Source organism: Phaethon lepturus, unplaced genomic scaffold, assembly GCF_000687285.1.
Source record: "Phaethon lepturus isolate BGI_N335 unplaced genomic scaffold, ASM68728v1 scaffold7187, whole genome shotgun sequence".
In the NCBI taxonomy this organism is placed as follows: Eukaryota; Metazoa; Chordata; class Aves; order Phaethontiformes; family Phaethontidae; genus Phaethon; species Phaethon lepturus.
The window spans coordinates 1458-27625 of record NW_010552443.1 but is presented as its reverse complement, the minus strand read 5'-3'; the positions used below and the strand labels follow the sequence as shown (position 1 = coordinate 27625).

General features: G+C 36.6%; 1 protein-coding gene across 1 annotated transcript in view; it reads right to left on the bottom strand.

Annotated features, from left to right (window-relative positions):
* Positions 1-25799, bottom strand: part of FAT1 (FAT atypical cadherin 1) — a 76563-nt gene extending 50764 nt beyond the window's left edge. The window contains exons 1-3 of the mRNA XM_010291208.1: positions 25733-25799; positions 21971-22285; positions 1681-1742 (exon numbers count right to left, since the gene is read on the bottom strand). Coding sequence (XP_010289510.1) covers positions 1681-1742; positions 21971-22285; positions 25733-25799 — 444 coding nt within the window. The remainder of the gene's footprint in view (positions 1-1680; positions 1743-21970; positions 22286-25732) is intronic.
* Positions 25800-26168: the final 369 nt, after the last annotated feature.

Here is a 26168-nt window from a genome sequence, read left to right as displayed (position 1 = left end):
ACCTTAAAAAAAACCCTAACTTTGTGACTTATGTACATGTTATCTTGCAATAACTTAGGTTAAATTATCAGGCATGACTGCAAGCAGACAACTGCCCATAACATTACGCTGCTAGTGTGATCTCTGGCGTAAGTTTTGGCCCAAAACAAGTAGCACACTCCCACACATTGCTGAGCTGCAGCCTGAGAATTCACACAATTCAGGCACCATTCTCAACAGGTAACTTGAACATGGCCACCCTGTTCCAGAGATAAAGTATAAGCCATACTGTGCCAGGTGGCTTCAGAATCAGAGAATGGTCCACAGCTCGTTGTGTAAATCCAATAGAAAAGCCAGCACAATATGCATAGGTGTAAAAAAGTCATGAGATACCACTTTTACAACCAGTATATAGCAGTGGTCAAGAAAGAAGATATAACGGACATGAAGTGCTTTGGGAAACGGACACAAGCATATTTAAAGAGGCAATTTAAAAAGAGAATAATATAGTTCCTTTACAATTTACAGGAATAATGTGTCTGGTACTGAACCAGATTCTCCAATTAATTAACTTTGCTATTACTACTAGTAGATACACACTACAGAGGAAATTCCACCCTATTAGTACTTATCTGTGCAGAGTTCTTTCCAAAGCTGATACAGAAAGGAAAATAATGATAAAAATTTGGTCCAACAGCTGCATTAATCCAGCTTGCAATGCACCAAAGGGATAGAAAAGGGCCAGGAAGACTTGTATGTACACTGGAGTTCTGCAAAAGGATAGTTTGTGCTATCAAGGAATACATTCACCTCCAAGTCTATGCAGTCACTGCATTCCTATTAGAAAACTTTTCTACAGATTTCACAAGTTTTGACTAAGTCCAGACTTCTTCTCTATCTTTAATCTTAGTTTTGCTGACTCACATTGCAGTCCTTTATCTACCATCCAGGAGGAGAGGCACAATAAATGTTCCAGAAATATCTTAGTATATATCACTGTGAATATTAAGCCTTCATTGCAAGTGACGAACAATACCATCACTCTGCATGACAACACTGTTAAGCTGGAAGACTCACAGTTGTCTACATGTTTTTCTTTCACATTGTTTGACAGAGTATGAGAATAGCTATTACATAAGTTTTAGACTATCAATTAAATGTAGCTAAATGAAAGAATTATGTCACAAATTTTATGCTCTTGGACTCCAAATCTATAATGTGTATTTTGCAACTCGTCTACTTACATGATTGATAAATATGTTATGCAGGAAGAAGGGCCTACTCACTCACAATCTGTTTGTATTCTCAATGTTAATAAAAGAGTCTGCATTTCTTTTTCATATTCAGCAATAGGTAGGCTGAAATAGCTATTCCAATAATCACACAGGAAGGAAAAAAAAAAGAATCACACTCCTCCTTTTAGCAATCACGCCTTTGTACTGTTTAAAAGAAAACCTTGGTTTACAGACATAAAAACAAAAAATTGCCTTCTATCTGTATCTTAACTCTTTTCTTAAGAAGTCCCCACACACTCTTTTTATAAGATAGTCTTGTGCATTGCAATATAATGAACATAGATGCAAATTACTTCTGAAATCCAGTTCTCTAAATTCTTCATATAGTAATCAAGTATCGTAAACGTAACTCTCTGAAAGAGCAAACACAGTCACTGTTTTTCAGAGAAATAAAGAAGTTATTTACCTCCAGAATGTGTTCTCCCTGCTGCTCTCGATCTAGTTTTCTAGATGTGGTTGTAATTAGACCTGTAGAAATAAAAGAATAATTTATCAGATCATTCAAGAAAATAATCTGAATGAAGGTTAGGGTAAACCAGTAGGTACTGATATACCCAACCTCAATTTCTTCTTAGGCGGCCTCTTTTGGTTTTGCAGAACTTAGCTTTTGTTACGGGAAGGGCTGAGGGGTTTCCAGTCCTTAAGGGCCGTGAAAATAGTCTTTGCAATCTGAAAGATAAGCTGTTGTAGCCCTTAAGACAGACACAGTTAAATTTTCCAACACATCTGTGCACGTCATGCTTCTGACAAGAATAATGTATGTAATTCTCTTACATGAAGTCTTGTTTTCAGAAGGTGTTCATACACTTTATTCAAAGGGTGCTTACACACATTATGTGAATAATTACAAATCTCTTCAGAAGAAATATCTGTTTGTACTTTTAGTGATAACTAAAGGATGACCTGAAGAGATGCATTAACGGTGGAAACCAGAGCATTCGTGTATGTTGGCTTGATTTGACAAGGACAAGGAGTCAAACAGTTGCTGTTGGCAATTGCAGTGAATGAGCACAAGTTTTTCATGCATGATACTAGATTTTGTTGCAAGAGTTTGATAGACCTTCGATGCAAGATTAGGAAGGCATGATGAGTTTTGCTTTAAATGAAGAAAGTCAAAAAAGTAAGAGATAACAAGAAGACAGTGGAATCTAAATACAAAAGGATCTTATTTGAATTAATTCTCCCTAACAGTAGGTTGAAAATTCTAACTATTGAGTTTCATGAAAAGTAAACTCGGTCACCTCCCAGTTATAGTTGAATGACTTGCCATGGTGTGGGTTAACCGTGCCACGGATGCAGACACAAGAGATAACTCAGTTTCTTCGCTGCACAAAAGCCATTAACCTGTTTGCAGGTACAAGTTGGCCCTACAAACACCATTGCTGTGTTCACCTGGCACTGAGCCTGTGCTAGTAATTCCTGCTAGACCCAACTTGGCTTCTCATGGAGCAAACACCAAGATTTGGATTTGGCCAACTCAAGCCACTACCGGCCAAAGCATGCCAAGTTCTCTGTAGCAGGAACCCAGCATATGCTAGAGACAGAAGACGCTGCAACATCATCAGACCTTTTATCCAACTACCCCAGCTTTTTACAGTGACAGGAAGAACTGCCATCTTGATCCTTCATTATCAAACTGAAAAACAGGGAAGCAATTGCTCAATTAAGGAAAAAATAGAGATCAAAACACAGGCTGCATATTTCATGTTCCTTTTTCTAACTATAGCACAAGCTTTTAATTAATAAGACTTCTTATAAGCAAAATTAAAATAAATTTATAAAGTTTTCAATGTTGACCTGCAACAATAAAAAGCCTTCCCTTTTGTCTCACATCTCATAAAAAAATTAGAGCATGTAAATAAGAAGAGCAATGATTTCAATGTCACTTAAAAGAGAAAGGCCAACAGAAACAGAACTGCATACCACCAGTGCATAGCTATTCAATGCTCCTGTCAAAATACAGCTGTACTCTACATATACCAACAAAATCAGACATCCTGTACTAAATAATATGAACAAAACCTATATAAAGCAATATTACAGGTATCAAATGTTCAAACAACTATTCTTCAAAAAATAGATAGTGCAAGTAATGGCTGTTTCAATAATGGTGAAATCTGACCTTGTTTTTCCAGCAATTCGGTTTGCCATTGTATCAAATCCATTATATACCTAGTATTCTAGACATTAAGATCTATCATCTTCTATTTTTATCTTTTTATGCTTTTACAATACATAGAAGATATGTACGTTATTGCTAGGATACATATTTTGGTATTATGAAGTTATTGCCCTTAATTACAAAGAAAAGGGGAATGAAAGCTAAAAAAAAAAAAAAAAGGAAAAAATGTTGCATTAGGGAGAGACATTAGTTAATTGGAAGTGAACAAATGGCAGACCAGATGCCTCATCTGCTTCCCTGGAGCAAAGGGACTTACTTGTAGGTGACCTCAAGATACACAAGCTCTCCTAAACACCTCTTTCTATCAAGTACCTCTGGAGAAAGCCAACACAAGCCCTCCCATGAAGCATTAATCCCCTGAAACTCACCACAGTTGCAAGGGAAGAGTAAATTTCAGCATAGCCACTAAAGGAGTTGGCTGTTGAATAGCTGTTGAATAGAGGATGGGGAGGATCTCAAAAAGCACAGGAAGAATAAAGTAATGCCTGCACAAATTATCTCATTATTCTTGCATTTCTCCGAATAGTCAATAACCAGTCTACATCCTCTGACAATATTAGATTCCATCTCTCACAGCAGCAGCAAGCAGAGAATTGCTAACACTTGAGAGCAGAAAGGTGGCACCTTCCAACAGCCTCCCATCCACTTTTTCCCCCATCAAGAGCCCTTAAGACTGGAGCCACCACCAATGAATGACAACTAATACTTAGGGGGTGTGGGGTGGATGGTGGGTGAGGGAAGGGAACAAACCAAAACCACTTTTGCTGCAAGAACTCCAGACAGAATTCTACCATGTACCACTACTCTACATACTACAGTTTGTTAAAGAAAGTCTAACTCCAGATATAATTTTTGTTAATGGTCAATATAATGGTCAATATAACTCAAACGGGTAAGCAGAAAAACATCCAGTAAGAACAAAACATATATGCTTTGATCTGTTAAACCTTCCAGTCTTTTCAACCAAGCATACCACACTTCTGTTAAAACACTTCAGACCAATAACAGAAGGGTTTAGTCTTCAGCATATATATCCTGTATATTCAGCAGAAACTAATGCCAACAAAGGAAATGTAACACTTCTGGATTTAGAATCACATATACATGCATGACATTCTTCTTATTTAACTCTTTACTGGTAGCCACTCTAAGTGAAAATTTAGTTTCAGTGAAGTGTTCCACTACAGCTAAAGACTATAATTATGGCAATCACTAAGTTTTTCCATTTTTTCCAAGTTTTTCTATATTATAAAATGCTTAATGCTGCAATGACAGATTTCATCAGTTGTTGAAGAGGTTTTCTGAACTAAGGCCGTGATAATAAGGTCGAGTGTTCCTATGCAGTGTGGCTTTTGTGACTGCCCGTTAGGATGATTAGGGAGAATCATTGGACCTAATATAAGTCAGCTCCCTGCAACAAGAGCTACCACTGTGCTCTTTTCAATGAAAATAAAAGTTCTCAAACTTTTTAGATTGAGCTCCCTCTCTTATCTGTAACAGTTTGGAGATCTCCTTGCCATGCTCCTCCCTCTACACAAATAAATGAATAACCACACCTTTACATACACCACATCCCCACAGAAGTGACAAGTAAAAGGTTATTTTAATTAATCTCTGAAGAAGTCTGTAACAATCAATTTTGAAATCCTTATTATGAGGCGAGGAGAATCTGTTCACTGCTGAATGAGAGAAATGACAGCATGTGAGAGAAATGGATCACTGTGGTAAAGCATTTATTTTCCATGCAAAATTCACTCACAGAGCATTGTTTTGCAGTCAGATTTCCCTGTTTTCCTTCTGCCGCCTCTTATCACCACTACCCCCTTAAATAACAGCAACAATGAGCTCCAGTAATTCACATCACTGACTATTATTCCACCTGGAAATCAGTGCAAATTAAGGCAAGATGGGTCAAGCATCCTTGGGAACACACAAGTTTATAACAAACATTTCTAAGATAACGATGAGCAAATGGCAAATTGGTACAATTTTTCTGCTTAGTAATGTTTCAAAACTCACCTCATTTTCATAACAACAGATTAATAATTTAGAGAGATTTTGGATAAACCACAGCTGTTCTGCCTCACTAGCTGGAGAGGTACTATAATGAACTGAAACTAATTATAAACATCCATAACAAAAACAAAACACAAAACCCATACTAGGTAACAAATACAATAGTATTCTCCCTTCCTTCCTCCTTTGAGCTAACATTCTGGGGATATCTGGTGTCTATTTGAGGTCTACTGAAAAATAAAAGTAGTTACAACTGTATTCAAATAAAATTTACTTCAGATTTCTATTTTAAACAGTATTAAAACAAACAGACAAAAATGCAACTACAGCGTTCAACTATGTAAACAGAACTAAAACTGCTACATTTGGAACTGAAAATAGCACAAGGGAGCTGACCTTAGCAGGGATTTATTTTATCCCATATAAGCTTTCATGCTTTTCATGTGCCCAGTCGCATCACATTACCTCTGTATCTGAAAAATAGCACATCAACAACAACCTCCATTCAATGCTGAAATGGCAATCTGTTTTAAAAAAACTAGACCATTACGTGGGCACCATGTTAAGAATGTTAATATTAATTCCATGCTATTAGCCATCTTCAGGGCATGGATGATCTCAATGATGAAAGAAGTAGCATCAGAAAAGAGGTCTTTGCAAGGGGAAGAGGAAGGCTCAAAATTTTTGTCTTGCTTTGTGTACATCATGCGTTCCCCACTACAGGCATACCTACAAACGCATGCATTTGTACTTTCACAAATAGACTTTCCAACTGCACATTCAGCTTGAGATGAAGGTTCTGGAGCTGGGTGGGAGTTTGGCTGTTAGCCAGGGCTAACACACCATGATCCAAAAAAACTAAAGCATATGCCAAGTCTACTAAGCTGCCTCCAAGAAGTTTGAACTGATAGGCTTGATCTGAATGTAGTAGAACACTATTTGAATTGCAGTGTATTAAAAGTGTATGTATATAGTTTCTCTGATCTTCGAATGCATAGGTACTGAAGGTTTAAGGAAATGTGGAAAGCAGCTACAACTTTTTTTTTATCAACTTCAACATATACAAGACACTGGAATTAAATATAGGAGAGGTCACATTTTGTTGATGAGATTGTCATCTTCTGTGTTGAACACAAACCATAACCAGTCAGCAGAAATTATTTCTATGGACTGCATTAGTGTAACTCAATCCGTTCAAAGCTTTAGATCAGTTTACTTATAATGTATTATTATTTAAGCTCTCATTCCCCAACTTTCAACTCAAAAATGACAAATTACTAATGAATGTTAAAACCAATTATCTTGGTATTTTCTTTAGAAAGTCTTAATATATAAATCAGTGTAAGAGTTGAAGGAAGCATGGATTTTAAATTCATGTGGCTTTAATGACAATCTAGTTTGACTACTGCATAACACAACCCTAAAACACTGGGCAAATTACAGCATACATTCTGTAAGTCAAAGACCAATTACATCTCTTCAAGTGATAAAGATGCTGTCACACCTCAAGTCAGGATTTCCTACTAACCATCCTCATTTAAGAAATAGTGTATTATGTCCAATTCAAGACAGCTTGCCCTTCTTGACAGAGGAATAGATCTTTCTTTTGTTTGACAAAGTCATCCACTGGAATCAGCAGTTTCCTCCTTATGAAAAGTACTTAGTGTGATCAAGTCATATCCTTGACATCTCTAATAATACAGTGAGTCAAGTCTCACTGTCAGAGATCTCTCTTATGACATTGTTTTAAACTGCTTCCAATATCTCAACACTTTCTGAAATATGGACAAAATCACTGATGAGCACAACAATCCATGATTGTTTCACCACTGCCACAGAAAGACAACTTTTTTCCAGTCGTCTTTCTTTCAACTGATTTCAAGATAACTATGATTTACACCTAAATTACTTTATAATCAGTGACCATCAGAAAAAGGCCCACATTTCCTTTCTAAAGATGTTCAGATACGCTTTTTGGCAAGATTGTAGCCAAATCCTGGCTTCTATGCAAGCCAAGACAAGGCTTCACAATGAAAGTAAACAAACAGGTGAATAAGAACAGGTCAATGAAAAAAGTAAGAGCAGAGGTATTTAAGAACAGATTTTAACTTTGCAGTTGACAAAATATAAACTCTTATATTTTATATGACTCTTACATGTCTTATCACTCATGTACAGATAACAATTATAAGCTAGATAGTGTGCCATTGTAACATATCACCATAAATGCAGACTGCTGAGTTAAAAATCAAATAAGATCACAGTCCTAACCAGTTATACTGGAGAAAGCAGATCAAGAGCAACTGAACAGCTTTTGTTTTATGCTGGTTTTGGCAGGGACAGAATTAACCTTCTATATAGTACCTAGTGTGGGGCTATGCTTGGGATTTGTGCTGGAGACAGTGTTGATAACACAGGGATGTTTTAATTATTGCTGAGCAGTGCTTACACAGAGTCAAGGCCTTTCCTGCTTCTCACCCCACCCCACCAGCATGTAGGCTGGGGGTGCACAAGAATTTGGGAGGGGACACAGCCAGGACAGCTGACCCCATCTGACCAAAGGGATATTCCATACCATATGACATCATGCTCAGCTGGGGGAAGAAGAAAGGGGGAGACATTTGGAGTTACGGCATTTGTCCTCCCACGTAACCATTACGCGTGATGCAGCCCTGCTCCCCTGGAGATGGCTGAACACCTGCCTGCCCATGGGCAGCGGTGAATGAATTCCTTGTTTTGCTTTGCTTGCTTGCACAGCTTTTGCTTTACCTACTAAACTGCCTTTATCTGAATCCACGACTTTTCCCACTTTTACCCTTCTGATTCTCTCTCCCATCCCACCACGGTGGGGAGTGAGTGGCTGTGTGGGGCTTAGTTGCCAGCTGGGGTTAAACCACAACAGGTTTACATAGTCCTAAAGATAGTTCCTTAGCAACTTGCTTATCATTCCTAAACTCCTCCTTGTCCTAAGCACCTTAGCAGCTCTCAATAAAACCAGCAACAGAATTGTCACCAGTAATTTTCAAGTGCTGAAAATTATTGTAAACATACAGTCCCAAAGGAAACTAGCAATATCACTTACAAGAACATTAAATGGCTGAAAATGCCTCTTCCACTCAAGTAAAACATTTAGAAGTAATTATTTCTGTTCTTTCAATAAAGACTGTAAAACTGATAACACTTTCCAAGAAAAATCAAGAGCCCACTTCATGTATGAACTTTCTGATCAGGGTATTTTACAGAAATGAGTTATAATACCCTATAAATAGGGAGTTTTAGAAAAATTAAAAGGAAGACCTACTGCAGTACACTGTGCTGAAATCAGTGTTCCCTTTCTGTTAGGTATAGCATGATTACACTCAACTAGTGCACTCTCTCACAGCTTGGGTACCTTTCACCCTTCAATTCCCATCTGCTGCGTTTCGGGCAAAAGCCAGCAGGACATTCTCACAGCGTACAGGCACATAAGTAAACTCCAGACTGAAAGGTCTACAATGCTTTATAGAACTACACCCTTTATTTGCTCGTCAGAACACCTCCTCTTTTTACTTTAGGCACTTCCTTATTCCTGTATCAGATGCTGATACATATGCTCCATGTGCTTTCATTCACAAAAAATATTTTTGGCACATTTACTGCAGCTGAAAAAGTGTCTTGCCCTTTGAAAAGTACTCCATGAAAAGCAAAGTAATAGTTGAGATCTCAGTCCTATCCGAGTCAGGATTGCATCAAATAAGGGATAACCAGCCTAGTCCGTAGGGGCATGCTTGTGTCAGCACATTAGACATTTATTGAATTACAGTAATATCAGTGTTTATGAGTTTTTTACTTGTTGCCAAGACAGACTATAGGCTTTATATACAGGGTCAAAAAGTTACTTAATCCTATGGTTGATATTTCATACCACCAGTCACCATGTTAATCAGTAACCAGGCAATTTAACTACTCAATCCTACCACTACACAGTGTAAGTGCAAGGTGCACATCTGAAGTTGAGTCACTTCCCTGAACTATTTTAACAGCATCCAGATACAAAGACCTGGAATTTACTGATCAGAGTACTCATTAATCATTTAATGATTGCAAGCAGGGAGCAAAGACAAGCAACCCACTAAAGTTTATTAATGTATAGTGTAGGGAGGAAAAAACACTTTACATAAACAACTAAGTCATCCAATCCAAGAAACATTAGAGAGCTTCAATTTCAGATAGATTTCAAATAAAGTATAAAGTCTGTGTTTAGTGATCATGTAATTACAGAAAACCGCTCAAATGAATCCTACAAGAGTAAAACATACAACTTTGTATACTCTAATTAGTCATGGAGTACATTATTTTCAGACTGGATTTACTAAGACAGTGGTATAACTGCTTCTGGAGTGATTCCTTTACTACTAAAACTATTTGAGGAACAATGAAAAGAAGTATATAAATAATCACACAGCCACAGATAGCTATACTAGAAAAATAAACCTAAGTCTAAGATCCTGCATTCTGAGTACTTGAAAGCATTTAGGATGTGTACAGTTTCATTGTGAATCATATTCTTTTGGTAGTTTGTTTCTCTCATACGTAAGAGGATAAAAAACAGAACTGTAAGTCATAAGCAGTATAAGATAAAGTCACAAAAGGCAATTAATAAATAAAAACAGCTAAAATAATTTTGAATTTGAAATAAAACGACAAAACCCAAGTATGATTATTGAAATAAAACTAGAAAGTGATGATGAATTTCCTCTAGAATGATCTTTGATCTTACTATCAACAGAGCACTATAATTTGTTATCTATTTGCTTACCTTGCAAAAATACTCTTGCCTTCAGCACCATCTGGTACACTAAAGCCACACCAATTCAAAGCTCAAATGCCTTCAGTAATTAACTCTTTAAGTAACCTGATCTTCACCACTCACCTTTGTTATCTCGTTGTGAAAGATACCATCTTCAATAATTAAGTACAAAATTATTGCCATAAAAATCTCACATGATCCTGAAAGACCTTTTCAAACCTGACATAACCTTACTGCATTTATAGTGCCTGAACAAAGAAAGAAACCCTACACTTTTCCAAACTTGGTTCCTCCTCCCCCCCCCCCCCCCCCCCCCCCCCGCAAAGAAAATGCATTTTTCAGCTTACTATAGCCAGCACTAAGTTGTTAGTGTGGTTTAAAAAAAAAAAAACAAACACAAAACACATCATCAGTTGAGAGAAGTATTTAAGACCAATTATTAAAGGATTGAGGTTAGTTCTGAGGTCACTTCCTCTGCCACAGAAGTTCTACAATTTCACAATTAATCTCCCATGAAACTGTTGCAACAGACACCTGGATTAAGGAAGATTGACAAATTCACAAAGAAAGAACATGTATAGTTTTCAGACTTCACTCTTGATTGTAACGTTATTTACAGTTGGTAAATATTGTCTATGAAATGCAAGGTAGCTAAACAAAATTTAATTTTTAAATTTTTGCATTGAGTTACCTGAAATTATTCATCAACAAGCAGATTTGTAGTTACAGTTAAATGGCAACACCCATAAAGTCAAAGTCTGCATGCATTGCAATTACACCCTGCTACACAATCTAAACTTTAATACAGAGATTTTAAAAGTTATTACAGCAAGTTAAGGATACACGATTTTGAAGAGAAATCTCATAGCAGGTTTCCATGTTGGCTATTGCCTTGATGGCAAAATTGCTCTTATGCAATTCAACTGTTCTTACCAAGCCTGTTTTTAGTCACAAAACAGTGTTTTGCTTGCAATTACAGCATATAGCTAATGATAGCATTGGTTGAGAATGCCTGTAAGTAACATGATAAATTACTGAACTCTTCTTAGCATTTAATAAAATTCTACAAACAGGAAAATGTATTATGGGGGGAGAGGAGAAAGTTTGATACTACTACAATTTTTTTCTCTGCAAAGTATGAGAACAGCTGTTTAAAACTTTGATAAATTACAGTGATATGTTCAAAGTGAAATAAGAAATTTAAATGTCTAGTTAAAGTTTCTTGGTATTTATCATATTATAATAAGGAATTGTCTTTTGGGAAAACAGTTTCCAAGTAACCTTAGCCAGAAAATGGAACAGAAGTACTAGTTCTAAATCTGGTGTCTCTTATTATAATCTTGAAAACAAAACCATAAAGGGAGGGTTTTCATCTCAGTTATCTTAGCACATCTAAGACTCCATCTACACAAGGACAAATGAGACCACCCACTGAACTTAAATGCATACAGATCATAAAATACCCTGAGCACAGAAGTTTTTCATACTTAGATGTTGCTCATAAAAACCACGCGCTAGTAATTGATGCCACCAAAAAAACAAACCAAACGAGGGGGGTAAGCAGCCACACAAAATACAGCTTAATGTTAAAAATAGTCATTTTAATATAGATAAAAATATTAATTCATGAAATACAAACTCATCTGAGAAAGTCACAGTGTTTTATTCAACTAACATTACATTTTAAAATATAAACATGTGAAAAATAATATTTATTCAACTGATTTGTAAAGTATGGATATGAAACTGACTCTTACAGACAAAATCCAGTCCTTCCGAACTTTGAAGATAAGAATTATGGAAGTGGGAAATTCACTTTCCAAAGTTCATCACTGGATTTTTTTTTTTTATGTGTGTATATGGTTTATTTATTTCACTATTTGTTTTTTATTTATTCAAACCATGAGGATTTCCTTAAGAAAGCTCATCAGTTGCAAAAGAGGGTTGGTCTTGCTTTGCCAACTTCATAACTGGGTATCCAAATTGAAAATAGTGTCTTCTAAATTTGAAAATGTAGGCAAATTCCAGAATGTGTCTTCTTAGGAAGGCAACAAACAGAACTATTTTTCTATTGTTGAAATAGATAAATTTTCTGAAAGACTTGGAAAAGATGAACTACAAATGTGATTTGGCAGAGGCTTTTTCAACATTTATCACAGCACTGACACTGATCATAAAAGCTTTTATCTCAAACGAACTGAGGCAGGAACTACAAGTAGCATGCCAGAAAAAACATCGTATGATCCAACACTATCAATAAAAACAATTTTTAATTTTTTTATTTTTTAAAGAACAGCTTTATTCTAATCATCTCTGTATGTGGATAAATGAGGCACAAATTAGCACTTTGAGATATTTCAAGGTTCTGGGCAGCCTTAAGCCTACAAATAACCTTGGAATTTTCACAGGAAAGTTGAGGCAGTAGTATAACAAGCCTGTTATATATAATCATCCTTATCATCTTCTCTCCTTTGATGTTAAAAATGGTTTAGGGATGACATACGTATTTACAAAAGCACAGTTTTTCAAATGACATGAAGAATATTAGGATATTTCCAACGCCATTAAAGACTTTTTTTTCAGGTCCCCTAACTCCCTATACATCTGAAACGGTTGTTTCTAAGTGAGAATTTGGAAATTTATACAATGGTGTTGCCTTTTCTCCCCCCCCCTTCTGTTTTAATTGCATGTTATTTCCTGTATTTACAAGACAGAATACTACTAGAAGAACTCTGAAATGCACTGCAGTTTTTTACCTGCTGATTTAAAGGGAACTGCTTTTGTAACTGAGCCATATGTAAAGACCTCTATGCAACACTCATGACAGAGATGATCACAGAAGCTGCTGCCAAAGGTCTTGGTTCAGCTCTCAGAAAAGCTGAAGAATTTTGTAGCTGACTCCTAGTTAGACTTTGACTCCACTGTGAAAATGTCAGATAGAAAAATTGTATTACTTCATGTAGAACTGTATTTTTGCTGGGATTGATCTTTTCATCACTCAAAAATCAAGCCAAGCTAGATGTGAATCAGGGCACTAATTCTGAGTAATCTTCTCAATCTGAAATTAATCAGTACTAGTGTTATAGTGTTGTTATATACACAAACTCCAATAAGTTACACTACTCAGAGCGCCTATCAAGGAAAGACTGGTATCTTTGAAAGCCATTATACTGTGTGAAGGTGGTACTACGTAAGTGTCTCTGACAATATCCGATCACCATCTCTTCACTGTACAGAATCATAATTTTGCACGTTATATATTCCAGCTCAAAAGAACAAACGATATAGACGGAGTCTGTCTCCATCACTATTTCTGCATCAGAATATGGGAAAATTTAAATAAAATCTCACTTTCTTTCAAACTCTTGCTTTACAACAAAGATCACGCAGAGTATGACCCAGTTGTTATGTAGTTCAAGGGACAGAAAGAGGACAAGGGAAGGACTGCTGTGCTTCCTGTTTATTTTTCCAGCTCCTACCATTTATCTTTTTCCAAAGAGATGCAAGAGAACAAATAAATGTTTTTTAAAAAGCCCCAATACCACCACCTAAAATTTAAAAGTCATCTCTAAATAAATGCTTGCAAATAATTTTTAAAATAGCTGCTTATACTATAGAAAATTTTCTATATTATCACTGTAGAGTGAGTGGATGTGAAGATGTTATTAGAAATTTCACAGATACGAACTTGTTTTCCCAGTTCCAAAAGAGACCAGGTTGAAAACCACTAGTCTAATAGCGCTTCCAGTGCCTTAAACAATATTTAAAAAGGAAAATGAAAGTAGCTTTTTGCAGAATTAAACTCTCTTTCCAAATGTAAGTCTACACAAAGTTTTGTCTACTCATGTAACCCTCTCTGGTTGCAGGAGTTCAACAAATATTTAGGATAATTCCGGTCACGTTTTCAGTAAAGTTATGGAAAAAAAAAAAAAAAAGGTCTGTTCTAGAGACAGTGTAATCAAATACTTTATTTTCTTTGCACGTGACAGGCAAACAGTGGGGCACATGGAGGCTGCTAGATACGCTTTGAGCTGTGTGACATGAATGAACAATAATTGAGCCTGGCATTGTTTGCCAGCTAGAGAAGTAACACGAACTTGTGTTCAGTGCTTGGGTCTTTATTTAACTTTAAATCACATTAGTGTGCAATGTAGTAATACTGGTTTTATTCAAGTTCTAAAATATTAGGTCAATTGGGATTAAAACCCACAAGTAGTTAAACAACAAAGATTTCCTTTGTTAAAATGAAGCCAATACTACTGTGCGGTCACTGGCCCTTCATTTCCTCACGAAGTAATTCTCCAGTGTTATCGGAAACTCATGGAAGTTGTTTGCAGCTGTACCCATTTCCTATTTCACTTCACAGTCTCCAAGTCAGGCGCGCACACACACAAAGATAACTGCTTTAAAGGTTACAGTGTAAAATGACAAAATCATGTGAGGAAGATGATTTGCCCGTGACCTATTAGCATTTTATAACTTCACAAAGCTCTCACGATTACTAGAGACTAACAAACAGACAGTGAGAGCCACAGACTCAGTGTTACCAAAATTTAAACCCCCCTGTTTGATAGAACAAACTTTTTATATTAAAATAGCATTCTACTTTGGGATTGCATATATAAAAATGTCTTCAAATCAGCACTTAATTTGAAGGTTGATGTTAACTTTGTAATGCGTGTTTTGAGTTGCCTAATAATGTATGAAACAAAAACTAACACAATCCTAAATTGCCACAGGATCAATTTAGTGTTAAATACCTTCAAAAACTTGAGATAGTAAAAAAGAGCATAGAAGAAAACAAGAGCAGAAGTTATGTCAAATAATATTAAATCCTAGACAAACACTTATCTTCAGATTTAGTCACTCAAATGAAGAAATTCCACTGTGAAGACTGCCATATCATCTTGACTGTCTTGCATGTGTGCATTAAGATGCATAGACTCAGGCCTCATTGGGAGCACAGGACTTACAGTATGTTCTGAAATGGGTAATTAGTCAATGCTTCTGCTGGAATTCCCTATGTAAGAAAGGCCTTATCTAAATGGCCTAACTCCTACACCACAGGATTACTAATTTCCTCAAAGGAACGTCCGTGGCATACCCAAGTGCTTCATAAATATGAATGAATACATCTCCACCACACTTCCAAGCAATTAGGTCATGCAATTATTCCTATTTTATACCTGCAAAACTGAAGTATGGGGAAATTAACACTCAAAATTGATTTTGTCATTCTCCTGTCCAGGTTACAAACCCAAGTCTAGTTTTTGGAGGCGTGCATCATTTCCATATGAAGTTGCATTAAAGGCATAGAAACCTATAGTTTTGCGTTCAGCATTTCTGCAAATCTGACTCAAAATTGTCACGTCTGGAGAAAGTGTTATTTGTTACCCAAATCTGATTCTTTCCCAAAGCCAAATCTAGTCGGTACAATAAATGTAACAGAAGTCTTGGGGGAGCGGAAATAAGCATACCAATTTGGCAAAAAGATCAGAAATTATTTCTGGCCTGAATACATGGGGCAAGGTAATCCAAAAAGAGTACAAAGGGTCTTCCCTCACGCTGTATAGATACCCGATTAGAATTTCAGTTTCTTGCTCAGTAATACCAAGGAGAACTGGAACTCCTTTCACTATGCAAATGTAGGTTTTGCCATTCTAATGCATATACTGCCACTTACAAGGAAGTAGTATAAACTTCTTTCACACACCTTAACTCAACAATCTTTAAGACAGTAATTATACAAAGCCTGTATAACTGAGTAGCAGCCTTATTTTAAAATCATGGCATGGCAAAACTATTCCATCCGTACAGAAACAGATACAGAGCCTAGGGGAATTCAGTGAGCTCCTTTTGTTTAGAGAGTTCAGTCTAATGGCTCTAGTTCTGCAGCAATTAAGGTTGCTCAGCTCTTAAATTTTCATTTTTTACATATATATGACTTGTTGAGCCACTACTGTTGGTCAGTTAAAGCTGAATATGTTTCTTGTAATGTCAGGTGAAGTTTGCAATCCGACAATTTAAAGAATAAAAATGGAAGAAAACTACAAAACACAGGAAGCAACAACAGAAAAAGATTTTTGTTCTAGCCCACTACAATGTCACTCTGGGGAACTTTAAGTATGCGTTTTAAACTGGGGAGCTACTTTGCATACTACCCTTACAATTCTTACTGGGTGCAACAAAAAGCTTGTATTTAATGCATGTCCTACTCTCCTGTCTCAGAAAGAAATTACATCGTTGACTGAAAGCTTTTTGTAAAAAGAATAAAATAACTCTCTTGAATTGGCACTAACAGATCCATTTCTAAATGGTTAATCCAGTTCAGATTAGAAATTATATAATCATAATTCATAAAAAGCTCATAAATGTACACTTATATACAATAGTATTATCAGCCATTATTAGCAGATGCCATACTAAGTACCTGTTCCACTTTCTCTAAGAATTACTGCAATCCTGCTATCAACTGTCATGCTTCCATTCCTCCTCAAAAGCAATAAAGCAAATTAATATCTTAGAATATGAAAGAATCAAAGATAGAAAAAAATGTAGATGTGTCCACTCAATATGATTGTGTAAAAAGGCTCTGGGGAGACCTTACTGCAGCTTGGGGGCTTGTAAGAAAGATGGGGACAGACTTTTTAGCAGGGCCTGCTGCGATAGGACAAGCAGTAATGGCTTTGAACTAAAAGAGGGCAGATTGAGACTAGACATAAAGGAAGAAATGTTTTACAATAAAGGTGGTGAAACACTGGAACAGGATGCGGTAGATGTCCCATCCCTGGAAACGTTCAAGGTGAGGTTGGACAGGGCTCTGAGCAACCTCATCCAGTTGATGTCCCTGCTCATTGCAGGGCAGGTGGACTAGACAGCCTTTAAAGGCCCCTTCCAACCCAAAGTATTCTATGATTCTACGAATATTCAATTGTATTTTGTAAATGCAACCATGGAGTTTACATCAGTAAGATGTAAAACTTTTCAGTCCTACAACTAGATTGGAGTTGAATCACTGACTTTTAGCTGAAATTGCTCCTTACTCTTTCTTTTTTCTCTTTCCCCATAGCACCTGTTTTTGCCCATCCCATTGCTTTCTTGGACAAAACGTATCCAAATGCATACAATGAAATATGAAAACTAGCAACTCAGAATACTTTGATAATTAAGTTTCAAGGTCCTTGACCTTGTAATAAGGTAATTATGAAATGTAAAAAGAAAAACCGCTGAACAACTCACAAGCAAGTAAACCACACTCACAATAAACAGTGAAAAATGACTAAACTACTTTCTACTATACATACCAGAAAAAAACATTGTACATTTTGAGGTCCAAAGCACAAACCCCAGAACTTGTTTACTCTTATATAATCCTTTGCTTTCCATGAGTGTTGCTAAAAGCGCAAATCTTTTCTGATCCTCAGTGCAATAGCTCTAGGGTTAAGTAGTGAGATTAACCATACAGTCCCAGGACTTATGTTCATCAAATAAGCCATCAAATTCTGCCAACTCTAACTCCTTCCATCTAAACATATTAAAATGCCTTAGAACTCTATCATTTTTGTCAATTACTTCTATATTTGATTACAAGCTATTTTGCAAGAAGTTAAGCAGATACAAAGCAGTTACCATAATTTACATATTTGTCTACAGTTGTGTTCAGGCTGAGCGTGGAAGTTCTAAAATTAGTCTTTGCTCTAATTTTTTCCTGCAAATAATATTACAACAACTATTTTTATTCCACCTGGCCAGCTCACATGTACAGCAGCTTTTTTTTATTACATGGAAACTCCAAAACTGAAGAAAATGGTATTTCATTTGCTTTAATGAAAAGCCAGATATACCTGAAAAGATTACATAATGTCCTGTGATGTACTGTTACATATCCTGCTCCAAAAAGTTAAACAGCATTTCTGCATGTACAGAAAAACTTAGCAATGTTTCTTCAACTAAGATATTTTATAATTACTTAAAATAAGAAAGATGTTGTTTAAGTGCCAATGAAGATTTACTGAAGGGAATACTCAGAAACTTACCCCTGTAAGAAGCACACAGATACTACTTTAGCTAGTAGCATTTTTGAGGAACAGGTCAGTCAGTCAACAGTTCTTGTGAAGAGAAATCTCTTACTTCTGTGAAAGATAAACTATATCCTACATAGGCCCATGTCAGTTTCACCATCTAAAAATTCAGGATTATTGCACAAAGACACAGACATCTTAGTGGGGAGCCTATAAAATTCTAGAAATTAATTAGCTGCTTACAGAGAACAGAAAGCAGCCTTTTACTTGACATAGGTTACATATAGGTTATTGCTATTTTTAATCTGTATTACTATTATGTGTGGGAGTTCTAGCCATGGACCACAATACCATAGTGTTAAATTCTATAGAGACAGAAAAAGATGGATCCTTGACCTGGAGAGAAGATATCAACACAGGTCAGCTGAAACATATTTTTAGCACTCACCACATATTTTAAGAATCCCAGCAGTACCTTTCCTTGACTTGGACTGAATGCCATTACAGTCCTCAATTTGCCTTTGGGGCTGCACAGTGGCCTGAAGTAACGTCACACAGGCTTAACTCTTACGCTGTCACTTTCAATGGTATAATGGGATGCAGTTAAAGACTTAATTCATATTACAGCCCTATCTCCCCTTTGGCTGGAACGGAAACCCGGGGCCCTGTGAAGGTTTCTCTTCCTTTGACAAACACCTTACGGTACGATAGCCTCACAAGGTCCGACAAGGGTTACATACCTGCATAAGCAAACAAGACAGGGTTTGATCTCACCAATTCTAGTCAAACATACTCTTCAGCTAAAACCCATTTTAATTAATTGAGATAAAATACTATATTATAACTACAACATCAACTAGTGTCTTTTAAAGTTATTTTTCAACTCATTAACATCCCAATCCTAGCACTTTCACCCCAAATAAGATCTCTTCAGGTTAAACGTATTTGATTTCTAATAGACAGAAGAGAGACTTGGGAAGTTACGATCCTGATAACTTAAATCAAAACTCATCTTGTCATTACATTAGTGCCTACTGCAGATGGACACTTTCAAACCGCACACGTACAGGAAAAACAAGACAACCCGTTAGATTCCATGAAATCCAGTGTCCTATATAATAGGAAGACAATATACATGAGCTAGCTATTTAATATTCATTGAACTTATATGAGAACACAATAGAAACCAGCCAAAGAGGTTTCCCTTCTCTGCCCTTCTGCCCACCTCTTCTCTTCCCTTCCCCTCCTCTATTATGTCTATCTAGCATTACAATTTTAACAATAATAGACATCAATGAGTTTACCTATCCCTGTGATTTTAACTAGATTTAAAAAAAAAATCTCCCGCAGAAAGTAAATTAGAGGGAGATTCTTTTCTTCTCAGCACTTGTACTGTGAAACATAACTATTTAATTTTTTTTTTTTTTTTTTTCTTTTTACACAGAGCAGGGAAGGACTCAGGACCACACTGCTTGCTTCTACAATATGAATGCTATAATAAAGGCAGGTGACAAACTCTCTTGACAGAAAATCTTTCTTAGCTTTCTATTAAGTGTTCCTTATCACTTCACCATCTAGTGTGTTGAGCTCCCTTTCTAACATAAATGAGATCGGCAGTAAGCTACTGATGTGGAAAACTGTGACTTGTCTTCAGATAGAGTTTGTAATCTCCTGCTGCCCTAATTTTTCTATCCATTAAATAGGAGTAAAGATGTTTCTTCATCTCAAAACTTAGGTAAGGGAGGCATGCAAGTGTCTTCTTAAAAACAAAGTTTGGAAAATGCTGCATAATGTTACAAAAGGCAGAGAGGACTAGGAAAGGATTGGAAGAAAGAGGAAGAGAAAATGACCTCCAGAAAAAATAAGGGAACAGCAACCAAAAACAGTTGGCCAATTACACAGTAAAGAGCAAAGGAATTTAGCTAACAATGTAAATTAAGTTTATATTCACTTGCTATTTGAGCACTGCAGTCACTCAGTTCTTTCCACCCAAATCACAGGCAATTTTACTACCATTTTTATCAATATCACTGATTGAGACAACAAGAAATATCGAAGTAGCTGGCAAACACTACTTTTCAAAAACAGAAAGGGCGAGGAAGTAGACAGAAAAGTGCAAAATCTTTCCTTTTGCATCATGTGTAAGCAAAGAATGACAGAAATAAAGCCCACACCCAGAATTTCTGCATTCACTTCAGAAGACTATGAGGTTGAATTTTTCTTGGTTTACTTCTTAGGCTGCCTTTGTTCTAAAACCAACGCTTCTGTAAATATAGTATTTAGATACAGGCTTTAACTATGCTAAAGAACTTCTGTTGCTATAGCTATTTCATACGTCCCTCTTGGCAATGTCTTCACAAGCAGATGCAGCACATGCTGACAAAGAAGTTATTGTCAGAAATAATCGAAATAAGATACCTGTGTTTACACTCAGAGCTTTGCTGACACAGCAATTACATCTGATACAGCACACAAGTCTTTCATACCCTGAGCTGAAACAAGTATGAAACAGAATGAAGGCCATAGTGTCAACCCAGCCTTTTTCACACAATTTTTGCTCCTTTAAATCCCCTGAGATTCCCTCCACGAATGAGAAAGAGCTAAATGAATAAAGCTTCTATTGCTCCCTTCTACTTACTAGGTTTGTTACAGATTAAAGTCACACTTTACACCTATACTGCACCTCGAGTCTAAATCTCTGGATTCTGAGAAGAAATTCCTGAGTGAACCAGAAGCATCTCCTGTAATATGTAGTCTAAAATAGTACCTAAGTGCAACATATAAAAAGCTAAGATGCACCTAACCCAGCAAAATACTACTTTATTAAAACCAAACTCTTCTTTACCCTTAAGAAAGTATATGTACTATTTTCTCTATGTTCATTCAGAAGCAAGGGATGGTACGCAACCTTTATACCGTTTTCAAAATTGCTCTGTAACTTCAGTTAAAAATTGATTTTTTTATTTGTTTCCCGTCTCTCTGCCCTACACACATTTCAGTATTTGTAATTCATGGTTACTAAAAGGTCACTTGTTTCTTGTATTTGTACTTTCCTGCTCACATCTCAGTATGTGTTTTTCTGAAGCTTTCCAAAGAACCACCCAACACAAGACTCTTTCTTTTCATTACGTAACAACCACACCTGCACATTATCTTCCAGATTTTGCATCTCATACAACAGCAACAGTTACTTACAAAGATAGTCCCTTCTGACTGTAGGATGAGTGAGTTTGCAGTTAATAAATGGCTTGCATTGCTTAGACTGACACTACCAAAAAAAAAAAAAAGCCTGACAAAAGGCTTATTGCATGAGAATTGGAAGACTGAGACTGCTAGAAACAGTTTGGATGAAACTAAGCTAAAATATGTATTCCAAGCGTATATTTACTGCACTAGAAAAGCAAATAGGCATTGACCAGTCTACAGTGAAGCTACTCTGAAGTAAACCTTCCCAAAAAAAATAGGTGATGTGGATGTCAAGTACTTTGAACCAACCGCTTCACTCTCAAATCCTCTTCTACTTGTTTGGTTAACTTACTAATATTGACACAGCCCAAGATACCAGGTTAACTATTGTGAAAACATGGTTACAATGTTAAACTAAAGATCTCAATTTTGCCTGGTTTATGTATTTATGCAAATACCTTGATTCATTCGTATACAAAATAAAACACTGTATTGTACTTACCAGTTTTGGGGTTTATTGAAAAGAATCCCTGTGGATTTCCACTTGTAATCTTGTAGGTTAATTTTTCACTTGAGCTGGAATCTGGATCAAATGCCTCAATCTGAATGACGGATACATCTTTAGGTGAGTTTTCCATGACCTCTGGGTAATAAACTGGTTCTGTGGTCTGAGGCGCATTATCATTAACATCCCCAACTTCTATGTAGATTTCAATGAAAGATGATAAAGGCACAACACCTTGGTCTGTTGCATAAACAGTTAACCAGTAATGTGAAGTAGTCTCACGATCCAAGCGATCTGCAGTCTCAATAATACCTGTTTAACAGGAAGAAAGATAAATAGAATATGCTCAATAAATATGCAGAAGTGTGTAAAAATAGAGTTAGCAACAAGCTTAAGTAAATGAAGAAATAAAAATAAATACTGTGTTAATATACAGGCAAACCTATTGATGTTAACCTGAAGCGACAAAAAATAAAATTACAACAGTTTTCAGCAATTATGCATTACAGATATTAAAACAATATATTACTTAATTTCCTTTCCAACAGCCTTTGAGACTTATCAGATCAATTAGCACTATTCATAAAAGCTATTTTGCCTAAAAGATTAACTATCATGAGTAATTCACAGCCTTTTGGGACTTGAATGACCCTCTTTACTTATCACTGAGTATAGTGAATTTTATATCCTGTTAAATTATCTGATTTAGATGCCAAACTCTTGAACTATTTACCATTATTCATATTAATGAGCAGATACTTAAATGTGAAACATTATTATCTATATGCTGAAATTAATTATTTAACGAATTTTCTTGATGTGCTTATTTGGGCTCTCACAGAAATTTCACAGAAAAGAAAACAAAAGTTATACCTGAAGCCAACCTTTGTAGTGTTAGGACCAACTCGTGGCTGCCATTACTCTATCACAGAAAATGTAATGGAATGGAATGTAATGGAAAGCAGTGCTTAGCTCAATTTTACACACCTAAAATGAATTCCTGTTTAAGGAACAGCTCCACAATTCACAAATTTAATAAAAATCTACCTGCCGAGTCTGCAGGAGCTTGTCTGACTCAGAACAAAATAAAAAAATGAGGGACTCCAGTTTTTGTCCACTGTGAAGGAAATGCAGATCTGTTTTTATAAGCAGCTTACTCTACAGGTACAGTCATAATATGCACTGTCACAATATGCACAGCTTCAGAAGGGTACATGATGCAGTGCAACCTATTTGATGGGGTGTGAACATCAAACAGATTCACGGAGCCATGGCACAATAAGACTTTGCACTTTTGTTTTCCTGATCCAGTCGCTCTTGCAGGTTGTCTAATTTGAGATATTTTCTAAAAAGAATTAGAATTAAGCTGACAGATGCCAGAGTGAGGGACATAGCAAGCCCTTGCAAGCATTTCTGTGGAAATCTTGAAGGGCTTTGTCATGGCTCTTATTTGTTATACTGAGACACACCAAGCCTAACCGGGATTGGAGCCAAGATGCGTCAAACTATCAGAATGACAGCCAGTTTTGGACTCTGGACACAGCCACATAACGTGACTATGTGTGATGTGGCTCTCGTCCTGAGCTCATTTACTCCACACAACATATGTATCATCAGTCAAACAGGACCTCAACAAACTATGTCGCTGTGCTTTTACAGGAGTTCTACAGGAAAGGAATTAACTCCAACTACTGTTTCTTTAACACACTGCAGACAGTTTTTTCTGACAGTATTATATCAGCTAGGCAAAATGAGATAAATACTAAGGAATTACTCGTTTATTCACTACTTTCTTTGCCTTGTGGGAAGCTGAATAAAGGTTTGATGATGATAATTTTAAATCTTAAGATGTCAGTAAGATCGCTTCAGAAGGGCTGGATGGGAGAGCATCTAATGCTTAGACCTGCAAGAAACCCATTCAATCCAGCCTGTGTTGCATTTCAGCAACACAGCATTTCAGGTCTACCAGCAGATGTCAGTGTGGAAATTGGTTTTATATACTGTCAAACGGGTAAAAAGGAGGGGCACTGCAACTGGACAACACACATGCATTACATACACTCTATAAAAAGCAAACTAGAGGCTTTATAATTTCCCCCTTTTTTTTTCCTCCAGAGGAACATCATCAAAAACTAAGCCAAGTTGTTAATTTTAAGGATATCGGCATTCTACATTTCCAGCCTCTTCACCTCAGTATTTAGGTTTTGTTTGATGACAGTTTTATTATTAAAAAAATTTTTAAAAAATACTATATAGTCACTGGATTTGTGCTGTGGTTACGTGCATAGTTTCCGATTGTTAATGAACATAAATTTGCTCTTAAAAATGGACACACAGCCTTGAGCACCCAGCTACCTGGATTCCATTTTTGTAACTCATGTTTGCACCTCTCTGCTTCAACCAGGAGACTTGCTTGGGAGTCAGTAAGTTTGTTGATTATGGTGGCCTCACTTCTAAACCTAAATGCTGGATGTGGCATGCAAGCACTTCATCTTAAGTTTGGTTAGACTCCATGCATGACTTGGAAAATTCTGTAAAACCTTCATGTCCTGCTAACCACAGGACTAGGCTGTATCAATTCCCTTTTAGCAAGGCTTCCAGCAATGCTGCTCTGTTGCTAGCGATCCTTACAGAACACAGTGGGCATGCTTATGTGCTGAATTGAGCAACTATTAAAATTTTACACCCATCCTGCTTTCTTAACAGTAGCTACATCAGAAGTGTCAGATTAATTTTAAAACAGCCTTGCCTGACTTTAAAGAAACTTAGAGAGACTCTTGTGTTAATGGAGTTCTCCTCCTGCAATCTGCTCACCTGGCATTTCAAATTCTACCACCTTAGTTATCAAAGCCTACCTCAAGGAAGAAGAAGACTGAACCTATTTTGCCTTTGTGGACCCGCAGTTCTCAAGTGTCCAGTCTCTAAAGTCAAATACTTCACAAGGAAAAAGGGGAAAAAAGTACCACACCAAAAACCCCAACAACTGTATTTCAGAAAGAAATATGTAAGAAGATTATAGGGATAGTAGAGATAGTGCCTAACAGTACAATACAGCAAAGATGGGCAACTTTATTTTTTGTTTCATTTTTCATTTCAAATTAGATCTGCATATATGACATTATTTCTGTATATTTTACACAGACTTTTGCAGAAATTTTAAGTGAAAGGCTTGTAATCAGTCTGATCACCTGACCACTGAACATGTCATCTGAACACAGATGTTTACCCGACAGGATAGCTCCGGTTTTCAGCACATCTCCAATTTTCTACAGAGTCATCCACACTCTAACCGCACATTAGTCAAAGCAAAATGAAACATCATTCACTAAAATTTTTCTTCCATTTTTCTCATGTTTCTCACCAAACAGGTCCTGAATTGTTGGGTGAACGTTTTTTTCTGTATGTGCTCTTTAGAATTCCAAACTGAAATGGAAAGCATCTAGAAAAACGACTTTATGATCAGTCAGATATGTAAAAATGCCTACATAACTGTTTAACACTAATCAACAGATTAAATCCTGAATAAACACCTCCTAGAGGCATAAAGGGTACTTAAAAAAAGTTGTCATGTACCTCACAGTTCAAAACAGATGGAATAGAGGGGTATGTATGCAAGCTAGAAAACTTATTAAGAGATGGACATCACACAAAGTGGATTACTTTGACAATATTAAAGACTCAAAATAACACTCCTCCAGTATAAAAGCCATACAAAAGGGGACAGGAAGATAGGGAGCAAAATTTCCCTTCACCTCTCACACATTGAGGGTGGTGGAGGAGAGGCCACCACACCTAGTTCTCCTTCACCACTCAAAGCTGCAGGCATGGCGAGGGAAGGGATGACTGGTCTGTTGGCATGACTCAGCCTTCTTCCTGCTGTTTCTGCCCAGCAATAAAACAGAACAGATACTGATCCTGCCTGGGGGTGGGGGGAAGCTCTCACTACCAAAACCTGAATTTCTTCTGGTTCTGCATCAGCACTTGTGTCACAAAACACAATCAACACAAAACGCACACAACTACACGGAGTACTTGGGTTTTTTTCTCCCCAAAAATGCATGTAAACTTCAGTAGTCTGCTACACCTTCCAAAACACACAAGCCCAAAGAAGAATAATTTAGCTAAGAGAACTTTTTTTTTTTAAAAAACAAAGAAAACAAATAGTTCTCCTACCAAATCACAGGCCTAGAACAAG